Source organism: Drosophila pseudoobscura, chromosome X (assembly GCF_009870125.1).
Source record: "Drosophila pseudoobscura strain MV-25-SWS-2005 chromosome X, UCI_Dpse_MV25, whole genome shotgun sequence".
Taxonomy (NCBI): Eukaryota; Metazoa; Arthropoda; class Insecta; order Diptera; family Drosophilidae; genus Drosophila; species Drosophila pseudoobscura.
The window spans coordinates 5,709,943-5,728,497 of NC_046683.1; the positions used below are offsets into that span (position 1 = coordinate 5,709,943).

General features: G+C 48.3%; 3 protein-coding genes across 6 annotated transcripts; 2 read left to right on the forward strand and 1 right to left on the reverse strand.

The window, feature by feature from the left end:
• Positions 1-423: 423 nt before the first annotated feature.
• Positions 424-7,988, forward strand: LOC4815280 (acidic phospholipase A2 PA4). 3 transcript variants are annotated; one of them, XM_033381797.1, is made up of 3 exons: positions 424-690; positions 6,167-6,332; positions 6,396-7,486. In XM_033381797.1, the coding sequence occupies exons 2-3, from the start codon at positions 6,178-6,180 to the stop codon at positions 7,243-7,245; spliced, it is 1,005 nt and encodes a 334-aa protein (XP_033237688.1). In that variant the 5' UTR covers positions 424-690; positions 6,167-6,177; the 3' UTR covers positions 7,246-7,486. The 3 variants fall into 3 exon arrangements, with proteins under 3 accessions (XP_033237688.1, XP_033237689.1, XP_033237690.1); XM_033381798.1 differs by lacking the exon at positions 424-690 and adding an exon at positions 5,049-5,331; XM_033381799.1 differs by lacking the exon at positions 424-690 and adding an exon at positions 7,559-7,988 and having other exon boundaries at positions 6,396-6,848.
• A 2,198-nt stretch (positions 7,989-10,186) lies between these two features.
• On the reverse strand, positions 10,187-18,543 carry Cbp80 (Nuclear cap-binding protein subunit 1). 2 transcript variants are annotated; one of them, XM_001355135.4, is made up of 7 exons: positions 18,254-18,539; positions 16,835-18,173; positions 16,662-16,765; positions 11,258-11,746; positions 11,062-11,186; positions 10,794-10,982; positions 10,187-10,735 (listed from the first exon to the last, which is right to left on the reverse strand). In XM_001355135.4, exons 1-7 carry the CDS (start codon positions 18,294-18,296, stop codon positions 10,622-10,624), a joined length of 2,403 nt encoding a protein of 800 aa, XP_001355171.1. In that variant the 5' UTR covers positions 18,297-18,539; the 3' UTR covers positions 10,187-10,621. The 2 variants fall into 2 exon arrangements, with proteins under 2 accessions (XP_001355171.1, XP_015042132.2); XM_015186646.2 differs by lacking the exons at positions 10,187-10,735; positions 10,794-10,982; positions 11,062-11,186; positions 11,258-11,746 and adding an exon at positions 15,570-15,834 and having other exon boundaries at positions 18,254-18,543.
• LOC4815351 (uncharacterized) lies at positions 13,936-14,653 on the forward strand. Its single transcript, XM_015186647.2, has 2 exons — positions 13,936-14,175; positions 14,244-14,653. Exons 1-2 carry the CDS (start codon positions 14,128-14,130, stop codon positions 14,457-14,459), a joined length of 264 nt encoding a protein of 87 aa, XP_015042133.2. The 5' UTR covers positions 13,936-14,127; the 3' UTR covers positions 14,460-14,653.
• Positions 18,544-18,555: the final 12 nt, after the last annotated feature.

An 18,555-nucleotide genomic window follows, 5' to 3' on the forward strand; every position in this document is an offset into this window, starting at 1 on the left:
GGACGCTGCGCTTCATCTTCGATTTTGCACCTTGTGCCTGCGGGCGTGCGTGTCCAGGGGCGTAGCCCAAGGGCATCCAAGAGGAGCACTACTCCACAGAGAGAGAGAGAGAGGTAGCGTTATGAGGGTGCGAAAGAATATTTGGATATTTTTGCATATCCTTCTGGCTACGCCCATGGCATGTTCCCAGTGCAGCAGCTTCCGTCGGCTTTCGGTGGCGGCGGCGTCAAGCTTCTAGTCCGTCTGCCTGCTGCTGCCCCCGCCGTTGCCATTGCCGTTGCCTTTGCTGCTGCGGCGGATCTTGTTTTTGTAAATTTGTTTCTTAGCCGCTGCTGCTGCTGTCGCCGTCGTCGTCGTCGGCGGCGGCGGCGGCTGCTTTTCAATTTGTATTTTTCTCTTTTTCTCTTATTTTATTTTTTTTTTGGCCAAGTCCAAGTTTAACATGGCCCGACGCGCCAGAATCAAGTTCAGTTGCGCCGCAAACGCGTCGCGGAAATGTTTTGCTCCGAGCATCGTCGTCACCTCTAACGCGTCCTCCTCCTTCCCGTAGACCCTGCTGCCGTCCTGCCTGTGGCAGCTCTCTCCAGAAAAAGGAAGACCAAATTTCCAATCCATAAAAAATCGAACAAAACCCTTCAAAAGCAAGAGCCCATTTGGTTACAGTTGTTTTTTGTTTTTGAACCGTATCAGGTAAATTGAATCGGTCGAAACGGTTAAAAAGGATATTCATACCCTTTTTATTCTATTGTTTTGTTTTGTGTTTCCTGTTGTTTTTTCCTGTGTTGTGAAGTGCAGACACGTGTCCTTCTCGTTGGTGGTGATGGTGTTGGTGCCTTTTGAAGGTCATTTACGCACGAAGGCCACGGCGAGGGTGTGTGGGCCTGGACTGGGGGTGGGGCCAGAGCAGGCTAACAGTCAGGAGGGTGACGGTGAGGGTGAGGGTGAGGGTGGGGTGGCTGTGTGTTGTGGGCCAAATGTCAATAGGTGAAGGCAACCAGTCGGCCTTGTGATTAAAGAGTGAAAAGAGTAAAAGGCGGAAAAGCGTAAATTGTGGGGAAAAAACCGTTAAACGGAACAAACGTGAGAGAGCGAGAGAGACAGAGAGAGAGAGAGAGGATTAAAAAGCCGAGAGAGTCCCTGGGGAAGTCTTTTTTTCATAGAATAATACTCTCTATTTCTGAAGGATAAAAACATTAAAAGGAACAATTTTAAACAAAAGAGATTTTTAAGAGATTTTTAAAGATTCAGAAATTCTGAATTATTCTTAAATAAAACTTAATTATTTGTATAAAGATGTTGAAATTATCAATGAAAAAACTTTTGAAAGGAATGATTTAATTCTTGGGAGGCACATTTCTTATGGAGCCTAAAGACCTGATCGAAGAAATGAAAAGTTGATAGTTTTCCTTAGGAAAATTATAGATGATAATTGCACAAAAAAAGGGTATATGGGATTACTCTCTGTTTCTGTTTCTTTTTGAATTTGGTTTGGTTCTTCTTTGATTCTTTGAAACAGCTTCCAAAGAAAGTAGAATGAGAAAAGGATCTCTAATACAAACGTTATCGTATGGAATGGAAAAGGAACTTTAGAGGGAAATACAGCAAAATACAAGATAAATAAGTAATTGATTGATTGTGATTGAATCAGCTTGATCGATATTATCGAAAGGGTTTTTACGTAACTAATTGAATGTGATTGAGATACTACTGATAGAAAATTACATGCATCTGTAGATCTATAGATGGGTGTTATGACAGCAGCTGGAACATCATCTTTTGGATACAAAAGCCCCACCCCAACCGCACCCCAAGTCCCAACAGAACCTCTGGCATTTGCATGGCAAACACCTCTCCATTTTTGAGTCGCGGTATTGTGGACACTAGACTCTAGCCTGGGCGATGTGGCCAAATATTTGTGAGGCCGATCGGCCAGATACCGAGATTCCCCCGCCCCTGCACCCATGGGCGCTTTTCGCACATTCATCTTTGACAAGACATTACCTCGACAAGCTGCGAAATTGACTCAGTGATTAGCACACATTGGTAGAATGAACTGATAGTCTTTGGTGGGGCTTGGTGGGGGACTTGCGGAGGTCATTTACCCTCGTGCTAGGCCGGTGGATGTACTGTATGTACAGTGTTTTGGTTCTAGACCCCCTTCGACGATCCGTTGGCCAATTGCGAAAGTAAACACCTTTGTTCTTGGCTCACTTCCGATTGGCTTTACCCCCCAGCTATCACATAGTTTCCCCTGCCACTGCCACACTGCCGTGCCACACTGCCGTGCCACCCCCATCCACCGCATAGGCCGTGTGAGATTGGGTTTCCTCTATTGCAAGGCAATTAGCGCCTGGGGGTCGCTTTCAGTTTCAGTTTCCGATCGAGACTGTGCATATCTTTTGTCTCTGTTCGTATGGAGCGACCTTCGGCGAAGGCGTTCAATGACCGCCACTGTCCATCCAATCCAATCGAGTCCGATCCGATACGATCCGATCCGTGTATCCGTACCCGATCCACCCATCGTGCGATCGTACCACCGCTTGATGGATGGCCCGTTTTCGTTCCATCTGGTTCCCGGTACAAAGCGAGGTGTTTGTCTGTTTGCCTGTGTGTCTATTGATATGCCATAAATCGATCGACTTTATGATCCCGACCTAAATACAGATCCTAGAAAGTTTGTGTCTGCTTCTGCAGCTGCTGCTGATCTTAAACTTGACCCCAATATCAGAAAATGGACAAGGACAGGTTCCTTCTGGGCCAGGTCAGAGTCGAGCACGTCGGAAGGTTGTCGTCTCCGGTTGCTCCGGCAATTACAGAGATGGCTATCTGTGTGGGGCTGTGGTAGCGTCCATCGTCCAGCAATTACCACGTACCGCAGCAGACAGTACGCACACACACACACACACATGTCTCGCCGTGTGCTCTTGCCGGGGCGGGCATGGGGGCATTGGGGCATTGGGGATTCGGGGGGATTACGAGTTTTTATTGTTGTTACATGGCAACACGCTCACTCAGAATCAGTTGGCGGCTGCAACAATAACCACAATAACAACAGCGTGACATTCAAAATGCAAACAGACTTTTGTGCTGCTGCCTGAAACCAGTTTCGGATGCGTTAAGAGTGAAGGGCTCCCAGTGCTGCAGACTGTTACCCGTACAGGAGACACTCACTCACACAGCTGCATTGATTGATGATGCATGGATCGGAGACACGCCTGTCCCCCCTCCCCCCTCCGGGCGGACTAGTTGAGGGAAGATACATATTTCCGCCTAGGGCTAGGTCCAGAAGCACCAGCAGTGTGGAGTGGGAGCCAAAGTTCATTCGTTTTTCTGGCAGGCATAAACCAAGGTACAGGCACATTCCCCGAGGTTTAATGGCCCCCAAAAACAAACACACACACACACACACACGCACTACCATCGGGTGTTTGAGTCTGATCTGATGTTGATCTCTTTCTGCTGAGTGACAGTTTTGGGGGGCGCCAATAAAACAAGAGTTATATAGTGTCTGAGCATACACGAAAGATCTATAAACGGCTCAAGTACTCCGCCAGCAGGAGGAGGGGTGGTGCAGACAGGCAGAGAGGCATCCAGCGGTCATTGTACGCACACACACACACAAACAAATCAGCGTCGAAGCCCAGTACACTTACAGGCATGCAGAGCCAGCGATCGATCTTGATTCGCTTTTGAGCTTTTTTTTGGATACCCTTTCAAGGCGGGCTGTGAAGGAAACAAAAGGAAGATGTACAATAGGGAGTATATACAATAGGGAATTCATGAAGAACGTGTGCTCTTCTTAGCTTAAAAAAAGTGATACAAATGGTCACAATTTTTTTGTATCAATGATTTTCAAAGGGTATCAAATTCTTCGGCTTCTATAGCCAGGCTTCATTTTCTGTTTTCGTTTTCTTTCGCACTCTTTGCGAGAGGGAGAGGGAGCAGCTGCGATGGCTGCACAGGGGGCCCCATGGCTTATTATGCCATGAAATTAAAAAGCAAAAGCAAAAGCATTGACATTGAAAATTATGCGAACGGTAATGGTGACGACGCCAGCAAACGGCGACGTAGTTGGAGATCGCTCAGAAGATAAGCCAATGCCGTAAAAGAAGGAGAAGAGAAGCAAAGGCAGAGGCAGGGGCAGCGGCAGCAAAAGAGATGCCTCACTCTTTGGTGATTGCAAATTGATTAGGTCAGCTGTTAAGCATGGTTAATTCGTTATGTTTACTGGTAGAACCGATTGGCAATCAAAGATCTAATAATAGATTATAGATTTACATATAATACATTGTTGTCACTTGTCAGTGCGATAATTAATGCGAAATTGGGATTGATCGTTATGTATTGTCTCTTTTACTTCATTGAGAGCGGTGGTGGGTTGAGTGACAGGCTCAAGGCATTCTGCTCTCTCTGCTGCGGTGCCACCTGCACTCACAATTCACTCAAGCTCTGTTTTACTTTTCTGGCCGTTGTGTTTGTTGTTGGTGAGAGAGCGCCGTTCAGAGAGGATGGTAAGAGACAACAAGTGCTGTCATCGAACGCACATGTGTGTGTGGAAAAAGTCCTGGTGAGTGGGAGTGAGAGGCAAATGAATAGATGAATGCGAGTGAAAAGAATGTTAATAAGAACCGGACAAGATTTAATGTCAGAGAGCAGTCCTGCAATCACACCACACCACTCTCTCTCTCTCTCTCTCTCTCTCTCTACCGTATTCTTGCTCCACTTGCTTTTACAGCTCACCCAAACAATGGCCGCAGAGTTTACTAGCTCGCACGCACAATGCACACGGCTCATTCTCACGCTCCCCCCACAGGTGCATTTACAAATGTACATGTGTATGTATGTATGTACACAGTGAGGACAGCTGGCTCACTCACTCTCACTCTTACTCTCGCGGTCATTCTCAGGCCCGCACTGAGCAAACAATAAACAATTGGGCAAACAACATAAATAATACTTATAATAAGCGGCTACAAACTGTCATCATTAATTATTTTCTCACTTTAAACCTGAGCGGAACGTGATGGGTAAAATAGTACATACATACATACACAGTTCCTTGGCCTGGCTATAGAAGTAACCAAATAATAAAGTTAAGGTGTGGTGGCATGGAGTAGAATCCAACTCTTATAGTGAACCGATCCCCGGTTTGGTGAGCGGCTCGCGTCATCTACTTTGACTAATTAACAAGAGATGGACAGACCTAGCCGGTTCTGGCCTTCACCTTTTCGAGTTGGCCAAAAGCAGAGAAGAGAAGAAGCACAAGAATTGGTAACAAGCTGACGCCTCCACCTTCAACTGACCCACAAAAGCGGCGGCCAGCGGCCAGCGGCAAGCGACAGCGTTTATACATAAATACTAACCGCACTCAAGCGTCTTCCTGACGCCTGAAAGAGCGGGCTTTTGGGGTAGGTCGCTCGTCCGAGGTTTTCGCGCTCTCTCCCTCTGCCCACCCTCCCCCCCCCATGACGCTCTACTGATCGGCTGTTCGTTCTCTCGCTCCCTGCCCGCAACACACCACGCAGTATTACCGTTCATTATAATCCATCGTCTTTTGTGATACCCTGATAGAGGGTATTATGTTTTTTGGACAGATGTTAGCAGTAACACATATGTATGTATGTACTTTCTGCTATAGGGAAACTTTTGTTGGAATTGGATGAAATAATTGAAAATGCCTCCACGGATAAACAGCCGTTTCGGATGTAAGGATATGTAGGAACGATGGCTACCAGAAAGGGTATCAAAATCTTCGGTTGCCGAACTTCCGCAGACTTCCTTCTCTTCTTGTTTTGCAAATTGTTTTCGTCGTTTGGACGTTTTTGTGGCGGTTTTTTTCACATTTGTTTTGTGTTGCCTTTTGTTTTGATCGTCGCTTTACAGTGGCTCAATAGTTTGCGAGAAGGGGCTCGCAGGGCCAGGGTGGATGGCGATGCGGCATTCGAATGGAGCTGGCGACAGTGTGCCGTCGGGGGATTCTGTGAGTGGCCGGCCAGAGGTCAGACCATATCTATGGGCCATAGAAATGCAAAATCACAAGTTGCGGGCGATCATCATTCAGCTGCTAATGATTGGCCCACATACCATTGTCGGTCCAACAGCTCGTCCAAGCACATCACTCACTCCACCTCTCTGTCTGCTCCTTTCGTCCTTTTTTCTTTTATAGCCGGCAGGACGATGAAGGAGGCTCTGCCGTTGGCGGTGCTGCTGCTGTGGCTAGGCGCGACGCTGCCGCCTAGCTCCGGATCGGCTGTGCTCATCTCGGACATGACCATGACTGTGATGGTGGAGCTCTCGTCCCGGCATCCCTTCTGCAAGATGCACAGAGATCGGTGAGTCACTCATTGAAACACATGTCCTCCGATCTTCCATTTCCCGTGGTGAATCTCTTCCAGCGGCGACATTCAACGGATGCTGCTGCAGTCGGATCCACGACGCATCCGGCAGGTGCCGCGCGAGTCGGTAATGGAGCTGGAGGAGGTGTGCCGGCATCAGGGCTCCTATGGTCATGAGTTCCGCGGCGGCCTGGGCTTCATCTATCCGGGGACCAAATGGTGTGGCCCCGGGACAGCGGCCACCAGCTACGACGATCTGGGCGCCCATACGCGGGAGGATAGATGCTGTCGCGAGCACGACATGTGCCCAGATGTCCTGAACGTGGGCGAGTGCAGGCGGGGATTGTGCAACCGGGGTACCTTCACCCGCTCTCACTGTGACTGCGACGCGAGATTCCGGCGCTGCCTGCAGGCGGCCAACACGGAGACGGCCAATACTTTGGGGGCGATCTTCTACAATGTGGTGCAGGTGACGTGCTTCCAGGAGCGCAGTCCCTGCTCGGCGCACCAGAGGTTCGAGGATTTCTATTACCGCACCAATCAGTGCCCGGCCGAGTTCCGGCAGGCGGACCTTTATGTTCCACCGCACGGGGACAATCTGATAGCCAAGATCCTGGCCCATCCAGTGCAGCAAAGTCGTTCTCTGGCCGCCGCCGCACCGGCCCTGGCCCCGGCCAAGCTCACGGCCCGCCGCTTTGGCGTTAAGCTTGCCAGCGTCGGCCTGGCGGCAGTCAACATTATCCGTGAGGTGGTCCAGCGGCCGCGTCTTCTTTGGGAGAGCCTGCATGCGCCCGTCAGCCGGGAGCTGCCACCGCGGTTCGGGGGATCGCCGCCAGGCGGCTACTACTACGAGCGGCCAGGGCCAGGGTCGTCATATGGCTATGGTAGCTACGGCTCTCGTTGGAGCTGATGGTGGGAGCCGAGAGAGCTCAGAAGACTGTTCCCGTGTAGTATTAGTAGTCATAAGTAGTAGTCACTGCCAGTAGAGCCAGTCCACTTAGCCATATGCATGTGTGATTCGATTCCTGTTCCTGTTCCTGCTCCTGTTCCTGTTCCCGTTCCCCATTTCGATTCCCCCTCACGCTCGGCATATCCATTAGCTAGTTGACCACCTTCACTTCCTCCAATAAACTCGCTGAGAACTATTATCCATAACTATTGCTCTCCCTTCCCTTCTGTATGTCTCTCTCCCGACGCTTTGCCACCTGCCCTTTTCCCCACAGGGCTGGCTACAATGAAACGGAGCAGGAGGCCATCTGTGCCCAGTGGCAGTACCAGCCGTCGGAGAAGTACGTACCCAGTCAGCCGCGCACTTCTTCCTAGACGATCCAAGAGAAATGGCGAGATGACGACCTGGACAAGCTACTAATGGAAACGGTTACAAATCTACACAAAGCAATTACAATTACAATTACAATTACAAGTTTAGCTATAGGACGTGCACAGTCATATCGATATGATATATCCGCTTTTCTTAACCTGCTCTTGAACCTGAAGCCGACCTGAAACCTGAATATGAATATGAATCTGAATCTGAATCCTGAACCAAAGCCAATGCCAAACGTTCAAGCAACAGCATGGAAACTAAATAGGAAAATATATATATTTTCATATATTTAGAGCATACAACAAAAACAGATCTATATACATACATATATATACATATATATATATATACAAAAAGAAGACAAATATACATACATATATACTATATAAAATACATACGTATTTACCCCCATGTGGGGGAAAATATTGGGTATCAAAGTTTGGCGAAAAAGGATTTTGCTCAGACCTTGAAACTAATTAAATCTTTGGGGGAGCGTTTGATTTTTTCCTCTTTGCACTTTGTGCCTTTTGCGTAAGGAGACGACCATGGCTACAGCAGTTGCAGTTACCACAAAAAAATTAGAGCTTGCCAAAAAATAATTGGTTTAATTTAAAAAACAAGCGGGAACTTTGTGAGCCGCGGCCACTGAAAAATGATAAATCCGAAGAAGATAACCAGGCGGTCAACCAGGTGGGAAACGTGGACGGTGACAGGGATTTGCTGTAAAAAAAAGGGTAATACCAAGACAGGATCAGAGAAAAATATAAACAAAAAATAAATTTGTATATAAAGTAAAGTCCTAGGAACTAGTAAAGAGTATTATACCGAGATAATTGTAAGGAACAGCAAGTAGTCCAGACCTCGAAAGCCAAATAATGACACATATTTTTAGGTGGTGCTTTATTCCTAAAAGTACGGTCCAAATCAGGTGAGTGCCGTAAGTGCTGTTCAAGCGAACTATTAGAACTATGCGACTTATGAAATGGGTTATTGGGGGTTATTCCAGCGATGTTAGCCCGTTCCCTCAGACAAATGAGACTATATGATGAATGCTCGATATCATCATCGTCATTATCGGTAAATCCAACTGCTTATTTGTGGGAAAAAGAAATGGAGAAATGGGAAGTGCACGCTCCACCATAAAATTTATTCATATTTAATGGCAAATATGCATTTGAAACATAGAGAACCTATCAACATGACTTTGTAATTCGTTGGCTGCTTTCAAATATAAGTTTTCAGGTCATACTCATATTCGAGCTTCGATCAGTGTGTGAAAAACAGCAGTGGTATGGGGATTAAAAGCTGCAGGTGGGTAGGGAACGTACATAGATCATAGATTTGAATTGGAACCCATCATATTCTTCAAACTATTAGTATTACGCTGGCGCTACCTCGAGTTAAAGTATCCATTGAAATGTACGAGTATGTATGAAATAAGTACTTTATATTTTCCAATTAATATTTACTTGTGTGTAGGTCTGCAACATATGCGCAGACAAGAGGACTGCCGCGACTTACAGAAGCATCCAGTACGTGGGCTTGTGATCGATGGGGCCCGACCCTGAGCCCACCACAACGAGTTCTTCGACCTCTGGGTCTGGCAACCATGGAAAATCATTCTCAGCTGACATGGTTTGCTCCTTATTCCTATTGGTTATCCGTTTAGCGCATCGAATCTTCAGACAGATCATCTGTGATTGTACGGTATTGAATAAAGAGTAAATTCAATGCCATTGCGGGTACTCCTTACGATCATCAAACAAACGATGCACAGGATTATGGAAGAAGTCATTTTGCCCAAATACTTTACTGGGAATTTCAAGCGTAAATCAACTATGATTTCTTTACGATTTGAATATAAATGGTAAACTATTAGCTCCGTTTTGATTTGAACAAGTGTGGTATTAAGTAAGTAGTTATTTATCGCCTGCTTTGTTTTGCTTTGAGCTACGAGTAGATTTCTGACCATCATTATAGCATATGGTTTGTCGGAATGGACAATATATTCGTAGGTCAGTTTGTTGATTACCTTTCTTGAAGGCCGTATGCTCTGTTTATTTAATTCTACCCATGAAACAGGAGTCATAAAGAAACCAAAAAATATTGTACTCATAGACATAGTCTGGCATATTTCCCTCATATCTAAGGGATGGTATATATACCTCTGACTTTCCTTCTGAATGTTTAATGATGGCAAGTTATGCTTTGCAGCAATATCCACATCAACAGAGGTTGAACAAATTATCTACTAACCGAAGGTGGATATTTCTATTAGATTGTGATTGGTCTATTCATTTGTTTATAATTATAATTATCAATTTGTTGGCTTAGGCTATAATTTTTATTATTTTCTTTGAAATCATTTTTATGTTTTTTTTGGCGCAGAATGTGTCAAAAACTTATCCAACCGAATCCTCGAGATGGGCTTACACATTTCCTCAATACCTCAATATCAATATATTCCTAATCTGAAATCTTACCCTCAATAATTATGGGGTTTTATATTAAATATAAACATAAATTTTATCTAACCTTTTTGATGGTTTTTTTTTGTGTATCAAGAAACATTCCCTTTGGACTTTATTCTCAATTTTGTTGATTCTTCTGATTTTGTCGTCTGTTTACATATTACAAAAAAATTTGAATATTAGACATAGATGTTTTGTTTCTTGGGGTGGATTGGTGTGGATGTATGGGGTGTTTTGAAAGCCAAATGAATGAATATTATAAGAATTATTAAACACGTTAAATAATTGCAACAGCGACTATAAGATGTCTATATAAAATCAGTTTTTGAAAACAATATATAAAGAAATGGAGCTAATTGGAGGTTTTTGTGTGTATTTGGGTGTGTGTTCGGATTGTTGTCAATTCTGTTATTGGGTGTATGAACGCTGCTTCTAGTGCCCCTGACAATTCTTATAGTAGTGTTCGTCCTCTGTTTCGTGTTCTTTTGTTAGGCACGCAAGGCCACAAACTGTTGGAACACCTCCAATATGTGTGTATCCAGGTCGGAGGTGAAGAGCAGTGTCTCCAAAGTGCTGCTATATTTCTGAACTTGTTCGTGATGCTAAAAGAAGGCAAGCCATTAGTGTGGATTCCATTGAGGATATGAAGGATGGACTAACCATTAGAAAGACCTGCTGCAAACGTCCAATGGTCCAACGATACCAGTCCGTATCCGGGTCACGTCCATCGGTATCGGAGCGCAGCATGTGCTCGGAGAGTATCATGATGAACCGCTGGAAAACGATGAGGAACAAACGCTTTTGGTTCACATTCGCTGCCTCCAGTTTCTCCTCCATACGCTCCACCGCCTGCCAGAGAGAAAACGAAAGGGAGAGAGATTATCAATCAGTGAATGGAAATATGGGCATGATGTCGTGCAGAACTTACCTCCTCGGAGGGTTTGTCAGCATGCGTGATGGGCTTCTTGCGCTTTGTCGGTGCGTCCTCATCGGATTCGCTGGACGAGGAGTCCGCCTTGGACAGCTTATCCTTGGCCACGCTTAGCTCAGTGTCTGGTCAAGAGATTACATGGGTTTAAAGAAACGATCTGTAAGGGGGAGATGCGCCTGCTCTGACAACTCACTCAGCTTGATCACGTGCTTGTTCATCTTCTTGATGGTGAGATGGAGGATCTCCCAGAGATACATTTTGGTGAATTCGCTGGTCATCTCCTTGGAGAATATCCATGTGGCCACGGCCGAGCAGTCGACAATCTGCAGCTTGAGCAACTTATCCACCAGCACGACCATCATCTGCTGGTGCGACGACCACAGCTCGTAGATGTTGTGCAGCACACAGATCTGTGCCTCCTCCGTCTCCGCCAAGGCGCGGAACACCGAATGGAACTTCGAGATGGCCGCAAAGCTGTGCGAAAACGACTTGGATCCCAGGTTAAGCAGCGTCTGTACAAAAACATCAATCTTCAACGCATTAAAGGTACCATCGGACATCTCCTCGCCGCTATAGCCGCTATTCGGTATTTCCTTCAGAATGTTGACCACCTCCTCGGGCGAGCACTTTTGCCGGATGGCCACCACCAGTTGATGGGCCACCGCAGTGCCAGGTAGACTTGCTGCAGAAACAACAGAGAGAGGGAGAGAGAAGAAACGAAAGTCAGGAAATGATTCGAGATAATGTATGGTGTCTGTAAAGGCATTTCGAGGGGCCTGGATGGGAATGGGAATGGATGGGAATGGCTGCTCTTTCGGCATCCCCCCCATTCGGTTGAGGTGACACTTTCGTTGCAATTCGCATTTCATTGCTCGCATACACATACATATGTGTGATTCATGGAGTGGAACCAAGCGGCACCACCACACCACACACAACACCCACTGGGGTTTGCCACTGCCTCTGTTTGGTGCGTTACTAATGATGGTTGTGCTCGGGCTTCCAGCTCTGCCAGGTGCCTCTCTTGCACCCGCCTTGCTCTGTCATTACATGCAGTTTATTGGCACTTACGTCAATTATGTCAAAGTGGCAGAGTGCCAGAGTGGCGGTGTGGCGGTGAGGCGATGGCAGAGGAGCCACTGCAGAAGAGAAGCGAAGCACGGAGCTAATTATGCGGCCATTTGGCAAGTCAATGCATTGGCAAATGCGGAATTCATTTCGACTTGGCCGATTATCAGGGCAGCAATTGTACGTATTATATTAGATACATATATGCTAATTTATTAGCCCATGGGAAGCTCCAAGACTCTTCTGTCTGAACACTCTTTTATGTGCAGTTCTAAAAGAGTGCCAGTCCCCTTTTTATCATCTCTTCAATAACCTTTGGTCTTCAGTTCTTTTAAAAGAGTTTCAATGGTTCAAAGAAGGTTCCAATCCTCTTGAATCTCCCGTTCAAAGAATACCCCAATGCTCTTCAATGGTCTTCCATCTCCCAGATGGAGATTCTAAGTTTTGCCAAAATAATACCAATGCAAATTTCGACCTCAAGTTTCCCAAAAAGAGTCTCCCATTGCTCTTCACATAGCGAATGTCAATGCTGTCGTAGAGACTTGGTTTGCATGTCAAGATCATGTGAGACGTTCGCACACAGTCATCACACAGTCGGGGCGGGTGGGATTTTTTGTATAATAATGAAAGCACTCTCCAACTCCACGACAATCTTTGAGTGCCAGAATTAAATGGGAATCTTTTCACGGGAATCTGATTTCCAGCTCAAATTGAGCATGTCCAAAAGGGCGGGCATGTCCAAACTCCGACTGTGGTTCAATGTTAGCCGAAACATAGCCCGTTCCATTCGGTGGGGTCGTATCTCCCCCAGGTCATCATCTCTCCATGAGAGATCTCAGATCATCGGCAGGAAAGATGGAGAACCTTAGCAAGGTGAAATCGCGATACGGAACAGCATATGCTTCTGAGCAGAAGAGAACCCCTGCTTTCAGGGGGAGGCGAGTGGCTCACCGAAGCGAACCGAACAAACGTATATCTGAATGGAAATCTAAGGCAAAAGTTGTTTTTTTTTTGTCTTAAACGTAGGCTATAGCCAAAATGAAATCAAAAACCTAAGAAGCACAACACAAAAGTAGATCAAAATCAATGCCCGAAGTTTGTTATACTCTACATTTGAAAATAAGGAAAAGGGAAAGCTCTCAAAAGTATTCCGTATAGATTCCAATGCCTTTACTTCTAGAACTTTATGATGTACAAGGAATGAGTCTTTCCACGGTAGAAGACAACTGATAGAGTTCTCTAACTTTTGAGAAGATAAATTTAGAATAAGATTAAAGTTCTCTGCAATTTGGAGAAGAGAATCGTCTACTAGATCCTCTTCTCAAATCTTAAGTACATAAATCCAAGGATAATAGTTCTCTCTATTTAGGAGACCCGTTTATATTCCCCACCGAGATTGATATACAAGTTTTAATTAAAGTTAATTCAATAAATAATTGTCCAGTATCTATATCTATCTCTTCGCAGCAGCCTGCCTTTCCAGGAGGACAGGGTATTCCTTCCAGTCGGGCAGGAGATACACCCAAACCTGTAGCATTAGCGGGTGCGCTGTTGGTGCACCGCCCTCGAACCGAGAGTGTTGCATAAATCCGCTCTTCTCTATGCAAAAAAAAAAAAATAAACTAAGCACAGTCGGCCGCGTATTGCGCAAATAAACCAAACGTACGCCCGCTGGCGGCGACGCATCGCTTGGCTGCCCCAATGAAAGCAGGCAGCTCCAAATGGCGGATACCACAAGGCAGACACCAGAAGTAGCAGCAGCAGCAGTGGCAGCAACAGCGGCAGCAACAGCGGCAGCATCGTCTCCCGCTTGATTATTAGCGAGCGCAAATCGGGGACGCGTTTCAGTCGGTCTTTCAAGCGCGCGCTGCTCAAACGCAACGACAACGTATCCGTCTCCAAAAATATATTTGAATATTTTTGTTTTGTTTGTTTTTTTTCTTTCTATTATTTGTGTACTTTTCGGTTGATGTGTGATTGCCGGAGTCGGAGACAATGAGGAGGAATCTTGGCTGCCTTCTGGGCTTGGTTCTCATGGCATTTGTAAGTTGAAGGAGAACCTGACCTCCAGAGGCAACCCCTCCATCAATGCATCTCCCATCCATTTGCAGCTGCATTCGGGGCATGCCATAGTAGGTGTCGGGGCAGGACGGGACCTGGTGCTGACGCCCAAGCAGGGCTTGCAGCTGACGGGCAAGCGTCTCTTCTACGAGGAGAAGGATGCGTGCGAGGATTTGCGTCCCTGGGAGCGCACCCTGAAGCATGTCACCTATGTGACACTCTTCACGGACGCCGCCATGGGTGCAGCAGCCGGAAATCTTAGGTAGGTCCTCCGCACAACAGACTTCTCCTCTGTTTGATGATGTTTCTCCTGTTCCTGTCCATCGCAGCCAGCTGCACGGGTACCATGACTTCCTGCAGACGCCCTTTATTCCCGCCGATCTACTGGCACAGTCGTCAACGGGTGCGGCGCAGGCTCCGTCCCGTTTTGGGGATATCATCACCCTGGCCACGGGATGGCTGGAGCAGCTGCCCAGCAACGGCAGCTATCGCTTTGTCGAGGGTAAAACCACCAGCGGTGCTGCTGCTGGCTCTGGCCAGCGGCGTGCCCTGTGGCAGGTGCAGCGCATCCGCCATCGGGATGGCGACAAGGGACGCCACTACCACTACGAGATACGGTTCAGCGTTACGCCGCTGACGCCCCCTCGGACAGCAGCGCCAGCATACCAGATGAGCTACATCCAGAAGGAGTCCGACTATCCGGGGAGCTTTGCACGGCTCCCTCACGCTCATGACGCTCTCGGCGGGGGATTTGCTGCCCAGCGGCGGCAGGATCGCGAGCGGGAGAGAGAGCGAGAGCGGGAGCGGGAGCAGACGCAGTCGCAGGCCACCTTTATCCATGGTATCTTCCAGCCACCGCCACCGCCACTGCCGCCGAAGCTCAACATTGGTGAGTATCTCAAGGGAGGAGCAGCACATCCTCCGCCTCCGCCTCCTCATCCGATGGCCCTCCCAGGGGGAGGACTCTACAATCTGGGGTTGCGTTCGAATTTCATTGCTCCAACCACATTCCGTCCGAATTACCCGGTGGTGAGGCTGGGTCCGTCAGCGGACCACCTTGGACTGGACACCCCACCAGTGCGATATTCAGAGGTGCAACCAGAGAGGGGGGCACCACCAAGTGGTTCTCCTGCTACTGCTGTTACTACTGCAGCTGCTGTTGGTGGGGTCACACATCATTTCCATCATCATTTCTATGTGGCGTCGGGCGGAGGTTCAGGCGGCGGTTTAGGCGGCGATCCAGAGATAAACTATCGCCCGCCTGCCGCCACACAGAGTCCGCCTCGAGCAGAGTCAGGATTCTATGCATACGAGCGGCAGCAGCAGCAGCAGCGGCAGCCTGTGCTCTTTCCCAGCTCCAGCTCCAGTTCCGGCTCCCACGAGTCCTACGAATCGAACGAGGATCCCGAACAGGAGTTGCTCGTCCGAAGTCCTCAGATCTTTGGCCAGGCCTCAAAATACCAAACGGCAAAGGTGCCGCCGCTGGTCATCTATGCTGGCATTTCGGAGGGCAATGAAGACGAAGACAAGTCGTTTGTGCAAAGCGAACCGCTGGAGGAGACAGTGTATCGCTACTCCGAGCCAGATCCACTGTATGTCCATCAGAATCCCATTGATGTGCTGCATCTGGACGAGCAACATCTGGAAATAGAGCGAGACAGGGACATGAGCAGGAACAAGGAGCCAGAGCAGGAGCAACAGGAGGAGAAACAAGGAGAGCAGGAGGAAGAGCAAAATCGAGCCAGCAGCTTGGAACAGTCAGAATTGGCCACTAGCTCCCCCACAACAGAAGAGCCCCCAGCTACGACGACGACAACTACGACCAGTAGTAGTCCTCCTCCACCAACAACAACAACAACAATAACGACAACAGTAGCCACATTCTCAACGCCCGCTCCCACTGTGAGCAGCTCCAGCAGCTTTGTCTCCACCTCCACACACTTTAGTCCTTTGAGGAATTTAAGTCGCTATCGGACAACGCCGCGCATAACTGCTGGACGATCTACGACAACTACAACCTCCACCACAGCAGAGCCAGCGTTGAGCAAGTGGGCCAGACGCCGCAAGGAGCAGCAGGATAGCAAGGCCAAGAGCAGCTATCGCCATGAAGCCTATGTCTCTACCAGCACGAGCACTAGTACCACTTCAACCACAACCACAACCACAACAGCGGCACCAGCAACAGCCTTATCCTCAAAGACCGCTGAAGATTTAGCTCCAGCTGCAACTCCAGTGAAGACTACACCGTTACCGCCGCCGCCGCAGCCGCTGCCACAACGCAGCGATGTGATTGAAGTTCTCACCCAGAAATCAGTAAGCAGATCGGTTAGCATCAAGGTGGGGGATAATGGCGAGGAGATACCCTTTATCGTGGACGACGATGAGAATGAAGTGTCTTTTAGTTAAGTTTATCCCAAAATAAAGATACATTTGTACATTTAAAGGGATGGTTGGACGGAGAGACTCACCTGCCTCCTCGCTGGCGTATTTGAAATTGGGGACAGGCACTTGAGGTATGAGCTTTCCATATGTGGTGGGCATCATTTCAGTGATGCGCTGATGGTACGACAGCCTACAGGGAGGGGAAAAATTAGATATGCCATATAGGCCATTAAAGGAGATGGGGGTTTCGTCTGCTTACCGCAGGCACTTCTGGAGCACCTCCTGTATGAACTTGGGCCTCGGATGCTCGCCATCGAGCAGCAGGCAACTGTCCCATTCATCCCACGACCATGTGAACTTAAAGTTGCTCAAATGGTACGAGAACCAGTTGACAAAACGATCGAAACACGAGGTGTTCATCGAATCGATGCGCATGAATAGGATCTCGGTGGCCTGGGCCAGCACCTGGGGCAGAGTGGCCGGCTGCAGTTTACATAATTCGATCAGTATGGAGCCATAGCAGATGTCCAGATAGCGGGGTGTTGGCATGTGGAACAGCTCCGCAAAGATCACCTCCACAATGCAGTACTCGAGCGGGATCTTGTGCTTGAAAGGGAAGCTGAGCAGCTGGGCGGCACAGTCCTTGCGCTCGTGATGGTACGTCTCGATGATGTGATGAAGATGCTCTTCGATCAGGAAGCGTTCGATTGAATGGGCGCCGGGGAGATTCGGACCGTCCGGGCAGTCGGTGTAGTCGAACATGCGATAGACGACCCAGGGCATCGGATAGACGAAGGCATCGTTGTGGGGCGGCGGTATGATCTGCGGCAGATTGTGCTGCAGCGCCTCGCACAATATCGTGTCGAAGGTAAGGTACGGCCGCGGTATGTGCTTCTCGGCCCAGTTGTCCTGCCGCAGTTTGCGTATCTGGGCCCACAGGCAGTCGAGGTACTCCTCCTGCGGATGCGGGGCGTCCGACGACCAGACCCGCAAGGCGTTGTGGTGCTTCTTTGAGCGCTTGTTCAGATACACCTCGATGCGCAGCAGCAGCGACTCGAGTGCCGACTCCTTTTTCTCGTAGAGGTCCCGCCCCACCCAGGGCAGGGTGGAGAGGACGGCGAAAACGAACCAGTCGCGACGCACTTGCGGCACTGTGTCCTCGTTGGACACATCGATCATGGTGTCGAGAAGCTGCAGCAGACTGGTGGCCGATATCACATGACAATTGACCAGATCCGCGAGGAATCGCAGCGAATATCTGGCCGCATCCCAGCGACACATCTTGAGCGACTCCTTGAACGTCTTGACCATGTGGTCGACGAACTCGCCGCCGAACTTGTAGTTCTTGGCATTCAGCAGACCCACCAGCGTCGTGTAGACGGTACACTTTTCGGGCATACGGACGGCACAGTCGGAGAGGATGCGCAAGATCTTTAAACGGAATGTGCCCAAATCGGCCTCTAACACAGAGACCAGACCTTCGAGATTCGACTCCACCGAGGATGTGCTGCGCTCGCCCACGCGCAATATCAGCGACTCGAGGCGGTCCTCGATCTCCTGGTTCTCGGACACCCGCCTCCGTTTGTTTCGCCTATGGTCTGCAAGTGAATGAATGCCACACCCCATCCCCAGTTCAGTTGAACGAGTGAAACGCGAGTGGAATCTGCACTGTACTCACCATAGCCCTCGTCCTCCGTATCGTGTGCACGACGACGACTCATATTGCCACAACGCTAAACACTAAAGATGGCTCTTGTATCTCTTTGCCACCGGTACACGCGACAACACTTTCGAGTACGGGTTCGGCTGCTTCTGCTGCTGCGCTGTTGACTGTTTTTTGTTACTTACTGCGTGCACCTTGGGGATGCGAGTCGTCTGGTATGGTTTGTTATTTATTAAAAATATTAAATTAACGCACTAATTTTCCAATTTTTCTTGCGGCGTTTCCAGTGTGACCGCGGACTTATCGATAAAATATAC